At 42.3% G+C, this 18,758-nt stretch overlaps 1 protein-coding gene across 5 annotated transcripts in view; it reads right to left on the bottom strand.

Annotated features, from left to right (window-relative positions):
* SPATA13 (spermatogenesis associated 13) overlaps positions 1 to 18,758 on the bottom strand; it is a 397,052-nt gene that overhangs the window by 51,716 nt on the left and 326,578 nt on the right. For all 5 annotated transcript variants that reach the window (XM_037800660.1, XM_037800665.1, XM_037800659.1 and 2 more), the window contains exons 3-4: positions 10,011 to 10,376; positions 8,118 to 8,262 (exon numbers count right to left, since the gene is read on the bottom strand). In XM_037800660.1, coding sequence (XP_037656588.1) covers positions 8,118 to 8,262; positions 10,011 to 10,376 — 511 coding nt within the window. The remainder of the gene's footprint in view (positions 1 to 8,117; positions 8,263 to 10,010; positions 10,377 to 18,758) is intronic.

The following is an 18,758-nucleotide window of genomic DNA, read 5'->3' as shown; positions in this document are numbered from 1 at the left end:
ATGTCATCGAGTATTCAGCCCATGTTATATTTTCTCCAGTTATCTCAAAATCATCTTTTTATAGCTAATCATTGGTATCAGAACCCAAACAAGGTTCATACATCGCATTTATAAACATAAGAGTAAACAGAATTTATCACTCTGGGTGACACTACCCAGGGATTTTGCCTTCAGTGTGTGAATTCATGAAGGTGACTGTCATTTTAGCTCTTTGCTGTGATGTAAACCTGGATCCCACCTGTACTAGCTCACTCTTAAGGGAGCTGAGAGACCGGAAGTTCCCTGGCATAACAGAAAGGAAGGAATTCAAAGACTGGGAGACAGAAACTCTGGGGCAAGTCTAATGAAGGTTACACACACTTCCTAGGCTGTATCTCCTAAGCCAGATGGTGGAAGTGTGAGCAATTTTTATAAGCATTCTATAGGCTAACCACTGTACGCCAGGGAAGCCGGTGAGAGACACTTCTGTTGGAAGGAAGCCTCGGCTCTCAGCGGCGGTGGGGAGCTGCCGCGGAGGCACCTCTTGCAGGAATATCTCTGCAGGAAAAGAAGGGCCAGTTTCCGTAAGAGGCAGCAGGGCCAGCTCCATAATCAGAATGATATAATCTGAATATCATAGTATATTAAGAATCTGACCCAGAAGAACTCCAGCTATGCTTAACTAATCGTGGGATCCCTGGGAACAAGACTGATGAGTAATTCCACTAAGGAATTTATTTCTTGATTTGTGGAATAGAAAAATCTCCAGGTCTGGTGAGCAGAGACCTGAATGGGTGCTGCCATGACAAGAGAATTGAGGGCCCTCACTCTGTCTCTAGAACAAGTCAGCTCCCAGACTCAGAACCTCTTAAATGAAATGGAGGCCAGGTAACCTGCGGGTAGTTGGCCTGCTGTTACAGCTCGTCCTCTAAGCCTTCCCAAAAGGGATCTGCCACCTTTTATCTAGGTACCTGGGCCCCCAGGAAAGGAAAATCCTCCCAGAGCCAAAATTTAAGCAATACGTCTCCTATCCCACCTGACTGAAAGGACAGAGAGCCTGAGTAAGGATTTAGCTTGTGTGGATTCATGGTTAGTTAGGAGCTAATGGCTTAGCTGAATGGTCAGGAATTTGGAAAGAACAAAATGCGTGATCAGTTGGTTTGGAGGAGTATGATTGGATACATGAGAATAGACTCAGCTTGAGAAAATGTGTTCCACATGAATCTACTGCAAAACAGGCCGTTTAATAACCATGTGGACATGATGATCCACCCTGCGCAAGTCAGTCCATCTTCCTTCCCAGTCATTTTGATGTTGGCTCAGTGGGTTCATGAAAAAAATGGCCATGATTTCAGAAATGGATGCTGAGCCTGAGCTAAACCACATGGGCCTCTCCTCAAAGTTAATGATATGGTTCTTTGAAGGAACCTCATAGCCACTCATGGAAAGTTGATTACAATGGACCCTTTTCATAATAGAGGGAGTGCCGATCTGTCATTACTGGAAGGCACAGTTGTTCTCGATTTGGATTTGCTTTCCTTGATGGTCAGACCTCTGCGGGACTCTTACCCAAAGCCTTATACTCCTTGTCATTGTATCTCACACAACAGTGCTTCTAACGAACGCCACAGTGAAAAAAATACAGCTACTGGCCAGTGCCCCTGAGTTTCACTGTTTTATCATATTGACCATCATCCAGAAACAAGTGAGTACAGCAAAAAGAATAATGGCTTAATGGAAATGAATTTGTGGAGGCAGCTTCGAGACACGTTTTCAAGTTAAGATGCCACCCGGGTTGGAGTTAGTGCTCTAGCTATTACGGTGATGTCTGCCCACTGCCCACAGCCAGAAGATGTGGGCCCGGACACAACGGGTGATCACCAGGCTAACGTCTCATGATTACTTAATAATACACTTGCAAAATATTTGCTTCCCAGCCAGTACCTGCACTCTCTCAAAACTGAATTTTAAAAATAAAACAAAACAAAAAAAACCTGAATTTAGTTAGCCAAAGGAGAAGTACCTCTAATGGCGTTTATAACACTGGTCCTGCTGAATTCGAACTAAGACTGGCTATATTAGCCTCTTTGTGCCACTGGAAAAATGGTCACATGAGAAAAACATGGGTATCTTTTGTGGTCACTGCCACCATTGATTCTTAACTGGACCAACGCAATAGCCTTCGAATCAAGTCTCCCTTCCTCTGCCTCCCCTCCGCCAAACTGCCTCTCCTTTCTACAGCATAAATCTGAAACTATCATTCCCCTGCTGAAAAAGGCTTCTTGTTATACACATAATAACCCAAACTCCGTATCATGACCCACAATGCCCCTTTAACCAAGCCATGACCCATGACCCACCTCCCTGACTGCAATCCCTCTCTTCCTGTCCGTGTTCATGGAGCTCAGTCGCTCTGGCCTCTCTCCGAACCTCAGACACATCATGTTCCTTCCTATCTTTGGGCATTTGATGTTCCTTCTCCTTGGACCTCTCCTCCCTCAGATCTGTGCACAACTGCCTCCTCTTGCCTTTCAAATCTCCACTGAAAACGATGCATCCTCAGAGGTCTCCTCTCCCTCTCCCAGGTACCCACCACCAAGTTACCCGTGCTCATCTCCTCCAGGGCAATCGCCAGTGGCAGCGATTATCCTGCTGGTTAACATATTTAATCTTTTTAAATGCTAGACTGTCAACTTTGCCATGCTTCTTATTCTCTGCTGGATCCCAAAAGGTAACCACAGGGCCTGGCTCATGCTTGGTGCGCCACACGTTTTTGTGGATCGGCTGATTTGTTGTTAACTCATAGAAAGGAAGAGAAGAAATACAGCAACTCTAAGAAAGCCAGACTACCAACAGCATATCACACAGACATGCATCCACCACCACAATCAGAATGCCAATGCCCTCCAGAACGTCCTCTTGACTCCATTCGAAATCCATCTCTGAAGCCGAAGGAGGGAAGGTCTGAACCACCTCGTCTGGCAAAGAACCCTAACAGGTGAGGCGCTGAGCAGAGACAGGGGAACATGCAATGGGAACTGGACGAGCAGAGTCAAAAAGAGCACTGAGGGTCTGGCAACCACGGGCAGGAGACAGTCCCCTTTTCAGGGTCATGTATGTATAGACAATATTTTTTTAAATTCAGTTTTATTGCGATATATTCACATACCATACAGTCATCCAAAGTGTACAATCAGTTGTTCACAGTATCATTATATTGTGCATTCATCACCACAACCTGTTTTTGAACATTTTGATTACCCCCCCCAAAAAATAAGATTAAGAATAAAAATTAAAGTAAAAGAGAAGATCCAAAACATCCCATCTCCCCAATCCCTCCCTATTATTCATGTACTTTTTGTCCCAATTTTTCTACTTATCTGTCCATACACTGGATAAATGGAGCAGGAGCCACAAGGTTTTCACAATCACACGGTCACTTCATGTAAGCTACATAGTTATACAGTTGTCTTCAAGAATCAAGGCTACTGGGTTGTAGCTCAACGGTTTCAGGTATTTCCTTCTAGCTATTCCAACACACTGAAAACTAAAAAGGGTTATCTATATAGCACATAAAAATGCCCTCCACAACGTCCTGTTGGCTCCATTCGAAATCTCTGAGCCACTGAAACTTTATTTTGTTTCATTTCTCTTCCCCTTTTGGGTCAAGAAGATGTTCTCAATTCCACGATGCTGGGTTCAGTCTCATCCCCAGGAGTCATGTCCCATGTTGCCAGGGACATTTACACCCCTGGGAGTTATGTCCCATGTAGGGAGGAGGGCAGAGGCCACATCTGATCAAGAAAAGACGTTCTCTGGGGCAGACTCTTAGGCACAATTATAAGTAGGCTTAGCCTCTCCTTTGCAGTAACAAGCTTCATAAGGGCAAGCCCCAAGGTCAAGAGCTCGGCCTTCTAAATTGGTAGTCCCAGTGCTTGTGAGAGTATCAGTAATTCCTCAGGTGGGGAAGTTTAATATTTCCACATTTCCCCCCAGGCCCACAAGAGGGTTTTGCAAATACATTTTTATTCTCTGCCCAAATTACTTTGGGATGTATTGGGGCTTCACACTAACTTATATAAGCCAACCAGATCTCACTCCCTATTCAAAGTTCCATGTAATTATGGTGCTTGAGTAAACTGACCATACAAGTTTAATTATATAGTGTGCTACAGAAAATATAGATTTTGCAACAAATAAACATCTCTTCCTTTGTTCTCATACAGACGTTGAAGTTTTAAAACACCGTTCCCAATATAATCACATAGATATGCATCCGCCACCACAATATATAAGAGGAAGATTTCTTCCTCAAAGAAAGAGGAAGAGGAGAAAAAAAAAAATGATGACTAAAAGAAATAAAAGAAAAAATAAAATAAAATACAATAGAAGTTCAGAAAACACACCAACAGCAAGAGATACATACCTCTCCCTTATACCCCCCACTTACAGACATTTAGCTTTCAAATATTGCCTTTATTACAACTAATGGAAGCATGTTACAATGTTACTGTTAACTATAGATTCTGGTTTGTATTGATGGTATTTTTTCCCCAATACCATCCCATTTTCAACACCTTGCAAAGCTGATATTCATTTGTTCTCCCTCAAATGTGCAAAAACATTCTTATATTTGTACATGTAATCACAATCATTGCCCACTCTAGGTTTCACTAAGCTACACAGTTCCAGTCTTTCCCTTCTATCATTCCTTCTGGTGTCATACATACCTCTGAAATATTTTATTTATTTTCTATTTCCTTTTCCTCTCCCCTTCCCACACATTATAATAGGGCATGTTGCATAGATTGATCTCAGGTTATAAAACAGAACAGGAGGAGGAATGCACGTGATTCAGAGGTCTGATTTGGAACTGTTTGCAGGAATGGATGCACCTTTGGGCTGCCTCCCTTAGGAGATGGTGTGAGTGTGTTTTCAATTATACACAGAATAGTTACATCATGTTTGAATGAAGCCTTTTTGGAACTGAATGCCCTGGACCCTGCATCATTGTTCTCTTCAGCACTATCGGGCATGTTAAATAGTTACTTGCTAATTTGTTTGAGTATCCCCTCAGTAGGACATAAGTCTCCAAATTAAGGACTTCCTTGTGCTCCCTGCCTTCAGCTGGCACATGGTAAATAAATATCTACTGAATGAATGAACAAATGCAGGACCTGTCCAGAATCTCTTCTTATTTCTGACAATACCTAGATTTTCTCTAGGAAATTATCCCTTCTCACTGTGTTCAGCTCCCTCCTCATCCAGAAGGCAAGGGGCCCCTAGAGGTACCCAATTCTATCACTCTTTGTGGCTGCCAACCAGCGGACACGTCACCTAAGCTTGGAGAGTCAAATCCTCTACTCTGGAACTCCGCTTCTGAGTGACTGGCAGAAGGAGAGAAGCTCTGGTTGGCCCTCACTCATTTCCAGGGTGGTCCCCTGACCAGCCTACAAGAACCATGTGGCCTTTCTACAGTTCCTTAGCTCCCGGGAGCAACCTTAACCGCTGCTGGTTTCCTAGCCCCTTTCCCCAGCCACCCACCCCATCAATTCTGCGAGCTCCAGATGCCCTTCCAATAAATTCCCTTTCTGCTTAAGCTAGTGCTAGCATTAGTTTCTGCTGATTCTCAATAAAAGAACCCTAACATTCAAACCAAACCAACAACAAAAAAATAGCGTTACAGAAAGAATGGAAATAGGCTATATGCAATATGCATATGGGGTTGGAGGAGAAATTGTCTACATTGCTACCACACTAACAACACTATTTCCATTTTTGCCTATCCTTTTTAAAATCTTTTAAATCATGGTTGCAATTGAAGAATACGTGTGATTTTACTCCCTATTTTTCTCACTTAAAATTACAGCAGCTGTTTTTCGCATTGTTCCATAGTTTCCTAATTACGTTGTACATAGTAATGAAGTAGTCCCCCATACAACAGTCCAACTAACCAGTCCACTGTAATTGGATACTTAGATTGCTTCAACATTTTTTTTGCATCATGTGCATCATCTGCATGTAGACTGTTTCTCCTTTGGGTAACTTTCTCAAAACACATCACCAGAGGTTGATTATCGGATCAAAGAGAATAAACATGAGACGTATGGCCAAATTGCTTTGCAAAAGGATTCTAAAGAATTTCCTTTGCCACCAAGAGGACATAAGGGAATGAGTTTCACAAAACTCTGAATGGAAAGAATTTTAACATCTGGTAAAGAGGAGGGAATTCTGGGTAGTGTGAGTGAAGTGAAGAAAGGTCAAAAGGGTTTGAAAACCTAGAGTGGATGGAGGGAACACTGAATGCCCAGGCTTGTCAGCAAAAGTGGAAGAAAGAGATGGAAGGTTAGAACGGGGTGGCATGAAAATCCTGCATACCGATTTAAGGCATTTGGACTTAATTCCATTAAAGATGGGGAATGTTTGAAAGGAAATAAAGTAAGAGTTGAATGTGAAATATAACTTGATGAGTGTTTACAAAGGCTGGAATGAGAAGCAATTGTAGATAGCAGAGTTAGGGTAGGGTTTCACGAGGTTGAGAGGCAGGGGAAACCCTTGTGGACAAATGGATGGGATCAGTGGCTCTGGAAACTGGATAGTGATGACTCCAAGGTTTCCAGCCTGGTCCTCGAAGGGGGATGACATGGGCATCGGGAACACCTGGAGCCCCAGGATGTCTGAGGGAGGAAAAGCTGTTTGGACACGTTGGGTTTGAGATGTTCACAACCTGCAGCTGCTAACTCCTTTACACCCCATTTGGCAAAATCATCCAACCTTGATTCTTCTTACTAATGCAGTGGAAGTGAGTTAGAAACCATGCAAGCCCAATCAGGAGTAGTACTAGTTCCTCATTATCCACCAACACTTTCACCCATAACAACCCAGAATCATCTAATTAATAATCTGCTGCATCTCTTAAAAGAGGCAGTATGGTCCACAGCTAAAAACATGGGCTTTGGTATTGAAAACTCCATCTGACTGTAGGTCCAAATCCCATTTCTTCTTGTTTCCTTGGTGAGTGACTTGGGGCCATTATATAATACCTCTTTATACCTTGGCCTTTCTATCTGTAAAACGAGGATAATAATAGTATCCACCGATTATGGTGGTTAAGATTAAACGAGCCGTGGGAAGTGATCAGGAGATGTTAGCTTTTATCCTTCCCATCCAGCACACGCCCAGTCATGCCACGTCCAACGGGCCGACTGGCACTGAAGTGGTGGGCACTGGTGCAAAGGAAGGGTTGTCTTTTTATGAATTTTGACATGATTCCCAAAACATGCAGTATTAATTCAAATCAACAAACTTTATTGGGTAAACATTCAGAGCAAGTTAACTTAAACTGTTCCTTGGTGTTTCAAAACAGTCTTGGTGAATCTCAAATCCACAGAAAGAGCTCTAAAAAGATTAGGGTGGCACAGCATTGTGAATTTAATTAACATCACCGAATTACATATTTGAAAGTTGTCAAAATGGGAAATTTTAGGTCAAATACATGTTACCAGGATAAAAACAAAACCAACCAACCAACCAAAAAAAACCATAGAACCGTACAACGCAAAGAATGAACGCTGATATAAACTAGGGACTATAGTTAATAGTATAATTATAATAGTAATGTTTCATCAACTGTAACAAAGGTACCACCCTAATGCAAAATATTAATAACAGGGAAAACCGTGGGGTGGGGGAAGTAAGGGGGATGAGGTTATGTGGAAACTCTGTACTTTCTGTATGATTTTTCTGTAAACCTACAACTGCTCTAATTAAAAAAAAAAAAAAAAAAAAAAAAAAAAAGATTAGGGTGAATCCCTGCAACTCCATTTTTATTTGGATCCCCACTTGCAGGAACTTAGGCATGCAACCACACCAGAGAAGCACATGTCTCAAACTCAGGCTTGCCGTGATGCCCCACAGAGCAGACGCACTGAGCATTTATAACAAACCCTTGCCTGCAGGAGCAGATGCTCAGGTAAGCCCGTCTTCACCACCAGACAAAACAAAAACAACTCCCCAGACAGAGACGGAGGAGCGCGTAACCCCGAGCACCCTGGGTGAAATGGAAAAAGTCAAATCGATGATTCCATCCTAACTTGTGAGAAGGAGGCCTCCGAACCAGAGGGCCCCGGGAGACTTACCATTGGAAGCTCTCATCTGTCGCCTGCGCCCCACGCGATCCAGCCCGATGGGTGTGCTTTGGGAGAACGCGAACGGACGGAATCGGGCGGAAACTGCTTTGTACGGCGGCACCTGGTGAGCTGGCACGGGAGGCCTGGGTGCGGGCTACAAAAGGAAGACAGACAGCCCTGAGAAGGTGCCAGGAAGTCGCAGCTCTTGCAAGCTCCTCACACACACAGCTGTGAGGTGCTCGGAGTTCTCACCTCGAAGCCACTTACGGGTGTGAAATGGTTTTTCCAAATCATGTCAAAAGCTTCAGGCTGCACCCAGGCTCAATTGCAACAAATTATTCTAAAATGTTTAAAAATCACTTTTGGCAGGCCAGCTCTTACCTCACAGCATCACATTTCATCTTACTTGTCAGCTACTTACCAAAAGGTAAAACGAAGTAAAATCAAAGCATGCATGAAGAGGAAAAGCAAATTTAGGAAGGCAAAGATATCCCACAAAGATGCAGTGTCAGAGAGTTAAGAAGACGCCTTTCAAAGAGCAGCCTCCAGAGGAAACAAAAGTAGTGCAAGAGTTGTTCACAAAGCCAGCGTGACTGGACTGCAGTCCTCCCGGCTTACTCTTATTTTCCTCATCCCTGTGTAGACCCTCTGCCTTCCAGGCGCAGGTACTCAATAAATATCTGTGGATCAAATACAATCCTCCTTTACCTAAACTAATGTGACAATTGTACTTTGTTTAAAAGAAGAGTTGGTTTTCTGCAAATTTATGCAGTCTCCAGAACTGTCAGTAGACCTTTTTGCTTTTCCATATTAGCCGTCCCTATAAAGATTCATCAAAGGCCAAGTCTGTTCATGTTTTCCTCGTATTTTTCCACACAACTCCCCAAACTAGGTTGTGATGCAGAAAATTATTTTACTATATTCCTCTTCGACACTCTAAAGCGAAATAATTCCTAAGGCCTTAGATCTTCCCTATACTGTGCTTCAAGTTAAAATAGATTACAATTTCATTTTGTTCAGGATTATTTCCAAACTAGTATGTGGAGCATCTCAAATGACAAAAAGTTCTTAAAGATTTGTTGGTATTCTTCAAATTGATTTGATTTCACCTGAAACATTCAATTTGATGTAATTCAATAGACCAAGAGTTTGCAGGTGCTTGCTGTAAACAAGACATATGGGGTGTATATAAACATCCAATCCAATACAAATAGACTTTCCCTTTTGAGAATACAAATTTTTCTAAATGAAATTGGGTTCTTACTCTTATTCTGTTCTGAGAACCCCTGGTCCTGGGTAATTAGTGTCACCACCCATAGGCCTTTGGTACCCTCCAAGTGTCACTGGGTATACTGATAAACACTTGTCAAATTACTAAAACAGGCTAAGGGACCAATTGTAATAGTTTAACCTATTGTCAAACCTGTTGCAAAGTTGCAATTTAAAAATAAAAAGTAAGAAAGTGGTAGAAAAAAATGACTTCCTAGCTTTTAAACAAAATCTATTTCATCTTTATTTTCTTCTCATTTTTATATTTGAACCATGGATGACACTTTCTTTTTCAAGAATTCCTTCGTTCAGGAAGCTCGTTCACTAGGAAATGCTACTCTGGGCAAAATTCAGATTATTTGGAAAGAAACAGCAGTCTAGTCTCAGGTATTATTTGAGATCCCAGTAAAGAAAGGAAGATTAGTAAAAGACATCCAAAATGTCAGATGGTTAGTTTTAACTCATGCAGCTCTTCAAACAAAGCCAGGAAGAAAAGGTTGCGAGTGGGTGACATCACATTTGAGGAAGAGAGAAGAAAGGAAAAGCAGCGTCCTGTTTAGTTTTCAGCCGGAGAACAAAGGCCAGGAAGCCAAAAGCTCTCTGCTGCTTTAGTAGAAGCAACCCAGCTCTTACTTGGGCTAGAAGATCCTCTATCTCCTCCGTCTGGTTGTTCCCATAGAAGCTGACCCCACCTATCATGGAGATGGGTCTTCTCCTCCGGCTTCCTTTGGGGCAGCCGATGGATGCGTTCTGCTCTGTGGCATCAGTGGGCGCCGGGCTCGGCTGGTTTTCACTCTCTACAAAGGCCATTTTCCGGGTGTCTTCAGCTACCGAGTCTTCGGGAATAGACAGACTCCGGCTTGCCCACTGGCCATAGTCTGAGAGGGGTCTAGGATTTGACCTTTTCCCAGAACCCCACCTCCTCCTGGTGACCCTCTGCGCCTCGGTCCGTTCTTCATCTTGCGGTGATGTTCTCCTCCAGGCTTCATCCGTAACCACCTTTTCAAACGGGAACAAGTTAGGGGGTCTCATACACCCAGGCAGGTCCCAAAAGAGCAAACCATCCCATCTCTCCCTCCCTCCTTCTCGGTCCCTCCTCCAGGCAGTCTTAATTTCCTTGGCTAGTAAAAAAAAAAGTTACTTGTTCAATTGAAAGTGAAAACACAACTAAAACAAGCAAATCTTCACTTCAAGTCTGAATGAAAACCCTAATTTAAATAGCAATGTTCCGTGGCTCAGATGAACTAGGATAAGAGACCTGAAGAGAATCAGCACCAGAGTAAACACAGTGAACTTAAAATTTAACTGCGGCAGGTGGCTCCCCAAATACACATAACAATAGCCTAGTGCCAAGCAGGTCAGCAGGTGGAAGAAATGAATGGGTAATGCTAGACACTGCTAACTCTAAGGTATTTTCTTTCCATAAACTGAGTTACTTGGGAAAAAAAAATACACACACACACACACACACACACACACACACATATGTATATATATAGAAGGTGCTTTGAGAAGATTAAGCCCAGGGTGCAGGCTGGCTGCTTTGCCCGTGAGATGGGGATGGAGAGGGCCTTGAAGGAGGATTCAGACCTCAGGGAAGTTACTTCATTCCTGAGGATTCAGTTCTGCAAATATTCCCTGGGACATAGGAGGCCCTAGTGGGGGTGAAATGAGAGGTGGTAGGGGAGCCCTGATGGGTGTAATTTGTGCTCTTACAACGCTAGGTCATAGAGTGGCTGGCCCCGTGGTCAAAGCCAGTGATACCTTCTACTCAGGCAGACCTGAGAGTTGGAGACGGGACAGGGGGGACAGGGCTGTGGCAGGGGTGAAGCAGAGGGAGGGGCTGGCAGAAGGCAGCAGCACCTGTCGGACAGGGCTGGTCACTTCAGTCTTTCCGCTCCTATGTGTTATTTGAAAACAAAACAAAAGAGACTGTCAGGGCCAGGGCTCGGTGAGGGTGAGGAGGGGTGAGCAGGAGAACACCCAGGGAGGTGACGGGCATGGAAGGGCGGACAGGGTCGGGCACCACGGGGACATGGGCCAGCAGAGCCGAGAACCACCAGGACACAGGGCTGGGTGGGAGGGAACGAAACGGCCAACAACGCAAGAAGTTACGTTCTTGCCCATTAGCGGACGGGAGACCTGAACGGCAGGTCTTGTTATTTCTGGTCTGATGTGCCTAAAAGTTCACAAAGAGCACCTAAGAAATCCCCTGAAACACAAAAGAAGCAGAAAGAGACTTGCACATATTCTACTCCAACCACCTCGTTTCCAAATTCAGGACACCGAGACCTAGAAGAGTTACAGGACTTGCCCAGGGTCACACCCATTAGGGGCAACTGGGTCTTCAGATTCCCAGGCCAGACGTTTTCCTGCTAGACCCGCCACCTCTGCTCCAGAAGACACCGCACAGGTCCTAGCAACCTCCACTTACCAGCCCTTACTACTCTGAACTGTATCTTAGACTCAAATCACCACCAAGGGAAAAATATGAAAGAAATCATGGACAAGTTAATATACGGTACTACACATGAAAAACATGCTGTTACGGATAGTTTAAATAAATGGCTAAACCAAAAGGCACAGACAAACAGTGAGAATAAAACCAGTTCTGTTATCACCCTGTCATAAAAAGATTCAAAACGACACGCTAGAAGTACAACAAAATAACAGGCAAGGCGTAGTCTGCTCACAGACCTACGTGCAGTTCTTTTTGTTTTTTTTTAGGTTTTTTTTCCCCCCACTCATGCAAGATGCAGCCTGCTTTTCCTCCCTGACTCTGAAAGTAAAGAAACATGTTTAGGAAAACAAGAAGTTGTCTTAGTTGTTCAGGTAACAAATCCTTCTGAACACCAGGAAATGATCTAAGCTGGTAAAACCAGGTAAAGCTAGGTGCGCCCAAAGCAAGGAAAACATACAGCCAGCCATACAGCAGGAGGTTGAGGGTTCCTTTTAACTCGCTGGGCCTCAGTTGTCAGCTCTTGTTCCCACACAGGTGAACACGTGTAAAAACTAATTATAGTTCTACTTCAAGTGTTTATACAGTTCTACAAAAGACATAAAAGGAGAAAACACTCCCTCTAAGAGGTCCAGAATGTTCTAGAAGTTGCAAAAATTAGCAAATGAACCGCTGAATTGATCATTTGCAAAAAGGTTAACGGGATGCATAAAATTGGTATTTTATTCCTAGCAAAAGGACAGAAGGAGGGGTGGGGGTAAAACCACTCAGATTTAAGGGGCACATTCAAATACTGACTCATAGCTAGAAGGGAATTACATTCCTTGTAAAACAAATCTGAACTTTGATGGCTATTCTAAAACCAAGTCTTTTCTTAGCAAAGTTTATTTACTTTGGAAATACTTCCTAAGATCATTCCAGGGAAGGCAGTTTGATCGTGGTTATACTTGGAACTACAAAGAAACACACACCAACAAGCCCACCCTCTCCCACAAAGCCCAAGAACCTACCTCGGGAGGGGACACAGCCAGCGGCTGTCCGCAGACACACTGCAGGAGCAGGCAGCTGCCCACATCCATCCTTTGCAAAGGCTCCCTTTTGCCTTTTACACACCGGAATCAGGGACATCAGTGGTCCCACCAGTGGACAGGTTCTTTTCACAACCTAGCAGTCTAAGCTTCTGAAGAATTCAGGGCTTGATAAACTTGAGTTAGCCAATTCACGCCCAAGTCATAAACTTTTGTAAACAGACTTGAACGTGGAGTCGAGCTCTGCCTTTTTAACTCTTGCTTCTCAGGACAGTTTAACAGTCTTCTCCCTAGTCACTGGTACATTTTTTTTTTCTTCCTATACAAGATTTCTTTCTCTGCAAAAGTAAAATCCAAGATGGATCTTGTGACCTCCAGTTAGATGCTTCAAACAAACATACCAACAATTGGAAACCACACTGAAAGCAAATTATTAACCTCAGGAAAAAAGAAAGGCTCTCGAAAAATTACTCGATTTCACATATATCCATTCAGAAGCCTGACCGAAAGTCTGTAAGTATTTGGGCCAAATTATCAGGGTAATTCAGAAGAAAATATTAGAGGCAAGGAAATTAAAGATGCTTTGTAAAGATGTGGGAAAAATTAAACTAAAGGAAAAGAGACTTCACTCCAAGGGGATCCAAAGGTATCCTGGAAGAAACAAATTCCTACAACGAGCCAACCTCCTAGATTTTCCCCAGGTTACCACAATGCTGATAACCATCGGGGATTCAGGTACAGTAACAGAGACGGACAATTACTGCTCCATTCAATGAGAATTAAGGACAAGAAGGAAAGCCTACCGAATGCCTACCAGGGGCCAGACACGTACCTAATGTAATCTCCACAACCACCCTACAAAATTAGGAATTATTAGCCCCATTTTATTGATTCAGACATTGGAGCTAAAACAGAGTTTATTTTATTATGTTATAAATAAAAGATAGACTAACTCAGTAAAATTACTTGCTCAAGTTAATTCGGCCAGAAAGGGGAGGGGCCGATCTCACAGCCCAGTTCTGTCTATTCCAAAATCTTGGTTCGTTCCACTCTGCAGCTTTGCATCCTGGGCGTGTACTTCTGCAGAAGGAAACTAGAAGGTGGCAGATTTTCCCTTTTCTTAGATGTAGATCTGTGAGAGGAGGGCAAGGAGCATCGATGGGGAAGGGTAACTGCTATTTAACAGTTATCAGAGGCTCTGAACCTTTAGGGTGCCCTGGTCCCCTGGGAAATCTGGTCTCTGTATACAACACCCCCACCCTCAGAATATTGTTTCTGAATGCATAAAATATAAGACAGGATTATAAAGTAAATCAATTAGCTTTAAATTCAGTTATCAAAATATTAAAAGAACTGATGTATGTGGTAACGTGGTAACGTGATTCTTTACTAATGCCTGAATTACAGGATTTGTGATGGGTCTAAAAACCATTCTACTTTTGAAGTAGTGATAAGTATAAGAGATATTTCAAAAAATCAGTAAAAATTGAGCTATGAGATATGAAAAAATATTGGTGGCAATATCACGGTATTACTAAAATTGCTCTGGTTTGATGCCTGCTTTCATAATGGAAGGAAATGCTAAATTTTTGCTAGAAGTTAGTGCAACTAAAAATAAAAATTTCCCACTCCCTGATTTCCGTCAATGATGCCCCTGGTCAAACCTCCCTGGACCCTGGGTTAACCCCCTCAACCCCCCAGACCAGATAATTATCACTTAAGAGCAGCCTGTGATACCAGCCCATGAGTTCTGATTCCAGAAAGATGAAATTTTAGCCCTTACACATAGGTTAGAAAAATCAAAATAGTAGCATGTCACTAATACAAATGTATCATTACCTCATTTTCCTCAAATGCAGATTCATGTGTCATAACCAAAAAGACCCTCCACAGGTCCATTTTTCTCAGCATGGAATTCTAGGGCGGTTGGAGTGCGATGTGTTATAAATACATGTTCCAGGATTTGAAGTGGGTGTAGGGAACTAGTCCCCAGATTGAGGAATATACTTTGAGGAGGAATTGAAGGCAAGAGCAAGGAAATATTTATGGATTTAGAAAAAGATTTGATCCCTAATGCCGTTTTTATTTTCCTTTTTCTTTTTTTACTTTTCATATCAGAGGGATGCTTTAAAATCGCTTAGGTACCTTAAATTCTCAAATTGCTCTGCCATCTATCTAAAATCGTATTTTCAGGTAAGTAAGGAAAATACGATTATTCCCATTTTATAGATGGGAAACTGGTCACGGGGAGGGCAGTAGATTTACTTAATGGTGGAGCACACGAGGCAGTTAGGCACTTCATTTAATTTCATCTTTGCAAGGCCAGCCCTAGACATGACCCCTTTGTTAAAAGCCATAGATCAGAAAAAGGCAATATGGTTTTATGGTTTATGGTAAAAGCCCTTCGCAGCAACTTTCCAAAATACTAGGCCCTGGGACTTCGCTCCACAAAAGCCTCTGTGTGCTCCTCATGCTGACATCTCTTCTTCTGGTTTATGCTTCACTTTTATATTTTCTCTAGGCTGTATCTCTGTGTGTGTGTGTGTGTGTGTGTGTGTGTGTATAGTAAAATATACATAACATTCTCCATTTTAACCATTTTTAAGTGTACAATTCAGCGGCTGTGTTATTTTTTGGTCTCCCCTCATCAATATATGTGCATCTTTCTCTAACTTTCACCTTTACCTTTTTCTCTGCTCTGTTCCTTCTCTCTCCTTATAGCCTTGTTTCCTTCCCCTCAAATGAGCATATATGAAATTGAACTAGAGTTGGTTACAATTCATGTCTTACCTCATATTTTGTTTCTTATTCTTAATTTTTAGAAACAACTAGGTGGAATAATCTTTCTCTCTCCAAAGTTGCTTTTTGCTTTCACAGTCCTTACGGGAGACAGAAAAAATTATCCTAGCCTAATAATAGGCACCAGAAATGGAGCCTGCAACTACAGTGGTCTGGCTCCCGTCCCTTCTGGTTCATATGCCCTTTCCCAAATCACTTAGGCTAGTTAAGGAACAAGCATTCTTGGTGGAAGGGATTACTTCAAAAAAAAAAAGCCCAAATGAGGAGGAGGACTTAGTTCTAAAATAAGTAAATGGCAACCCACCTCCACTTAACTAAGACCACTTTTAAAACATGCATGTGCAGGACTGGCTCAGCTCCACCTCTTCCGGTTTTCCCTCTGGTTCAGGAACCACCCTGGGTAGGGGACAGACCCCTTCCTCAAATCTTCCCACCCACTCTCAGGCCCTTCACTTGGATTTAGCCTGGGCCTGGACAGGGCACGAGCAAGAAACAGACCAGGCACACCACACTAAAATAGAAATGTTGTTTACTGGGTTACTCTTTCCATGGCTTAGAGGCAAAAGTAAATACCAACACTGGGTACAGTCTTAACAATGTGCTGCATCTTTGACTGAAGATACAAGGTTTTAAACTCCACGAATCTGAAATGACAAATGACTAACCAAAAGGTTTTCTAAGTATTATGGAATGGGATTACATGCATATCAGTAATATTATTGCAACTGTTAAAAGATTCCTCCCTATAATACAGAAGAAAGAGCTGTAGTCTGGAAAGTTGCGGCCTTGTCTCTTGGGTTCAGGGAAAAGTTAGGTCATTCATTAAAAATTCTTGAACGATTAATGTTTCTCATCCGCCTTGAAGTGAAAGGGGAGTTTGGTGGTGATGTCAGACACTTCAATTGTCCTCACTTGTAAAACTGATGATAAAATATGCTGAAAACACAGTTGGTGAGTCTATGGCCTTGAAACTTGTTTCATAGACTAATTAGTTAATGAACTAAAAATGCAAATATTGAAGTTCATGGAGAAGTCTTAATTTAAGTTCCATGAACAGAAAAACCACGTTAGGGTTACTATGAAAATCTTAAGTACTACTGAAGAATCCTAGACTGACAAATCAGTATGGCTGAGCTCGTTCCCACTTGATCTAAAATGAAGGAATGGCCTCCATGGGACACGTGACTAACTCCACAGTGACCACGGGTCACCGGCCTCCCTCACCTGGCTGGATGGATGTTCTCCTGGGCTCTTACTACTGACTTGGATCCCACGAGGTCGAGAAGCCTTGGCCGATGAGTTTTCCTAACCTGGCCTTATTAATCGCTGGCAGGAATTCAGTTTTCTGGGCTTAACTAAAAAACTCAGACCATCCTACCATCTCAAAATGCAGTTAAATCTCAAAGTCAACAGCAACACCAATGCCAAGTTGACGCCCAGGTAAAGAAAATAATAGAATTGTAGGATGTAATTTTATGTCTGGACTCATTTAAGAGCAAACAGTTTAAACGATCATATTATGAAATAAACGGACATAATGACTACATCTTAAAATGTATTTTTATCTCTGAAATAGGTACTGAAGAATACAAAGGTCTACTCAAAACTTCTTTTATAAGTAAAAAAATACATTTTATAAAAATAAACCTCTTTCCTCTTTTGAAATTAAGTATATTGAAGACAACTAAGTATTTCAAAATCAATACCCATGTTTCAGATCTGAACATGTCAGAAACCCAACTGTATGTCTTTGTTTACATTTTTTCTTACACCTGTCCCTGCCACACCCCCAACCCTTTTGAGCATCGGTGTATTATTTCTCAATGCCTGCTTTGACTTTCATTGTACAGAGAAGGCAAAAGGAACAGGGAGATGAAGATGATGATATAATAATGTAGATTATAAGGGGTGACAGTGTGATTGTGAAGACCTTGTGGATCACACCCCCTTTATCTAGTGAATGGATGAGTAGAAAAATGGGGATAAAAACTAAAGGACAAATGGGGTGGGATGGGGGGGATGGTTTGGGTGTTCTTTTTTCACTTTTATTTTTCACTCTTGTTCTGATTCTTTCTGATGTAAGGAAAATGTTCGGAGACAGATTGTGGTGATGAACGCATAACTATGTGATCATACGGTGGACAGCTGATTGTATACCATGGATGATTGTATGGTGTGTGAATGTATTCCAATAAAACTGAATTTAAAAAAAAAAAAAAAGGAACAGGGAGAGAGGGGAAAGGCGAAGGAAGGAAAGCAGGGGACAACTTTTTAGTGGAAGAGGATTGGGAAAGGTGTCTGTGTTCCAGTGGGACAGGCATTTCAAGCCATGGCTGACAGCACACAAACATGCACATCAAAAGCTCCAAGTGCTTTTAGACTCAGGAAACTCAAATGTTCCTGGATTAGAAGCCGAAGAATACATGTTCTTGAATCACCCATCTCCCCGCTGGCATTTTTATTTTAAAGACATCCAACATACCCAGGCATTCTGAACCAGTCACCATATTTGGTCACTTCCTTCATCACAGAAGGACTCTGTGCTCTCCTTTCCTCTCATTCAGTTCAAGCCCTTATCGTTTCTCAGGAATCCATTCCAATAGTTTCCTAAGTAGCTTCCTGGTCTCCAATACAGTCTCTACCCAATTGGTAAAACACAAATCTGATCATAAGCCTGCCATTGCCTAGAGCAAAATCTGGGGTCATTCAAAATCTTGTCCAGTGTATCTTCCTCCCAGCTTTGTCTGTTGACACACATTATCCTCCAGCCCCACTGAACACGCTCCATTTGAAACAAATACACCTTATGCAATTGTTAATGTAAATCCCATTCCTTCTGGGATAATTTTTGCCCCTTAACAGCCTGGAGAATTCCTTATTAATCTTCCCAATTCAGTTCAAATATCACCACCTGTATGAAACCTTCACAAACTCCCCCGGATTCAACTAGTAGCTCCTTTCTGCGCCTCTTCTAAAAAACATTCACTACACTATTGATAGAGCATTAATTTATTTATTTTTCTGAGTCACTTTATAAAGCAGCTATTTATAGTCTTTTTGAACTATCCAATACTATCTTTTTAAAAATTTTATAAA

Source organism: Choloepus didactylus, chromosome 12 (assembly GCF_015220235.1).
Source record: "Choloepus didactylus isolate mChoDid1 chromosome 12, mChoDid1.pri, whole genome shotgun sequence".
In the NCBI taxonomy this organism is placed as follows: Eukaryota; Metazoa; Chordata; class Mammalia; order Pilosa; family Megalonychidae; genus Choloepus; species Choloepus didactylus.
This window is presented reverse-complemented; position numbering and strand designations above follow the sequence as displayed.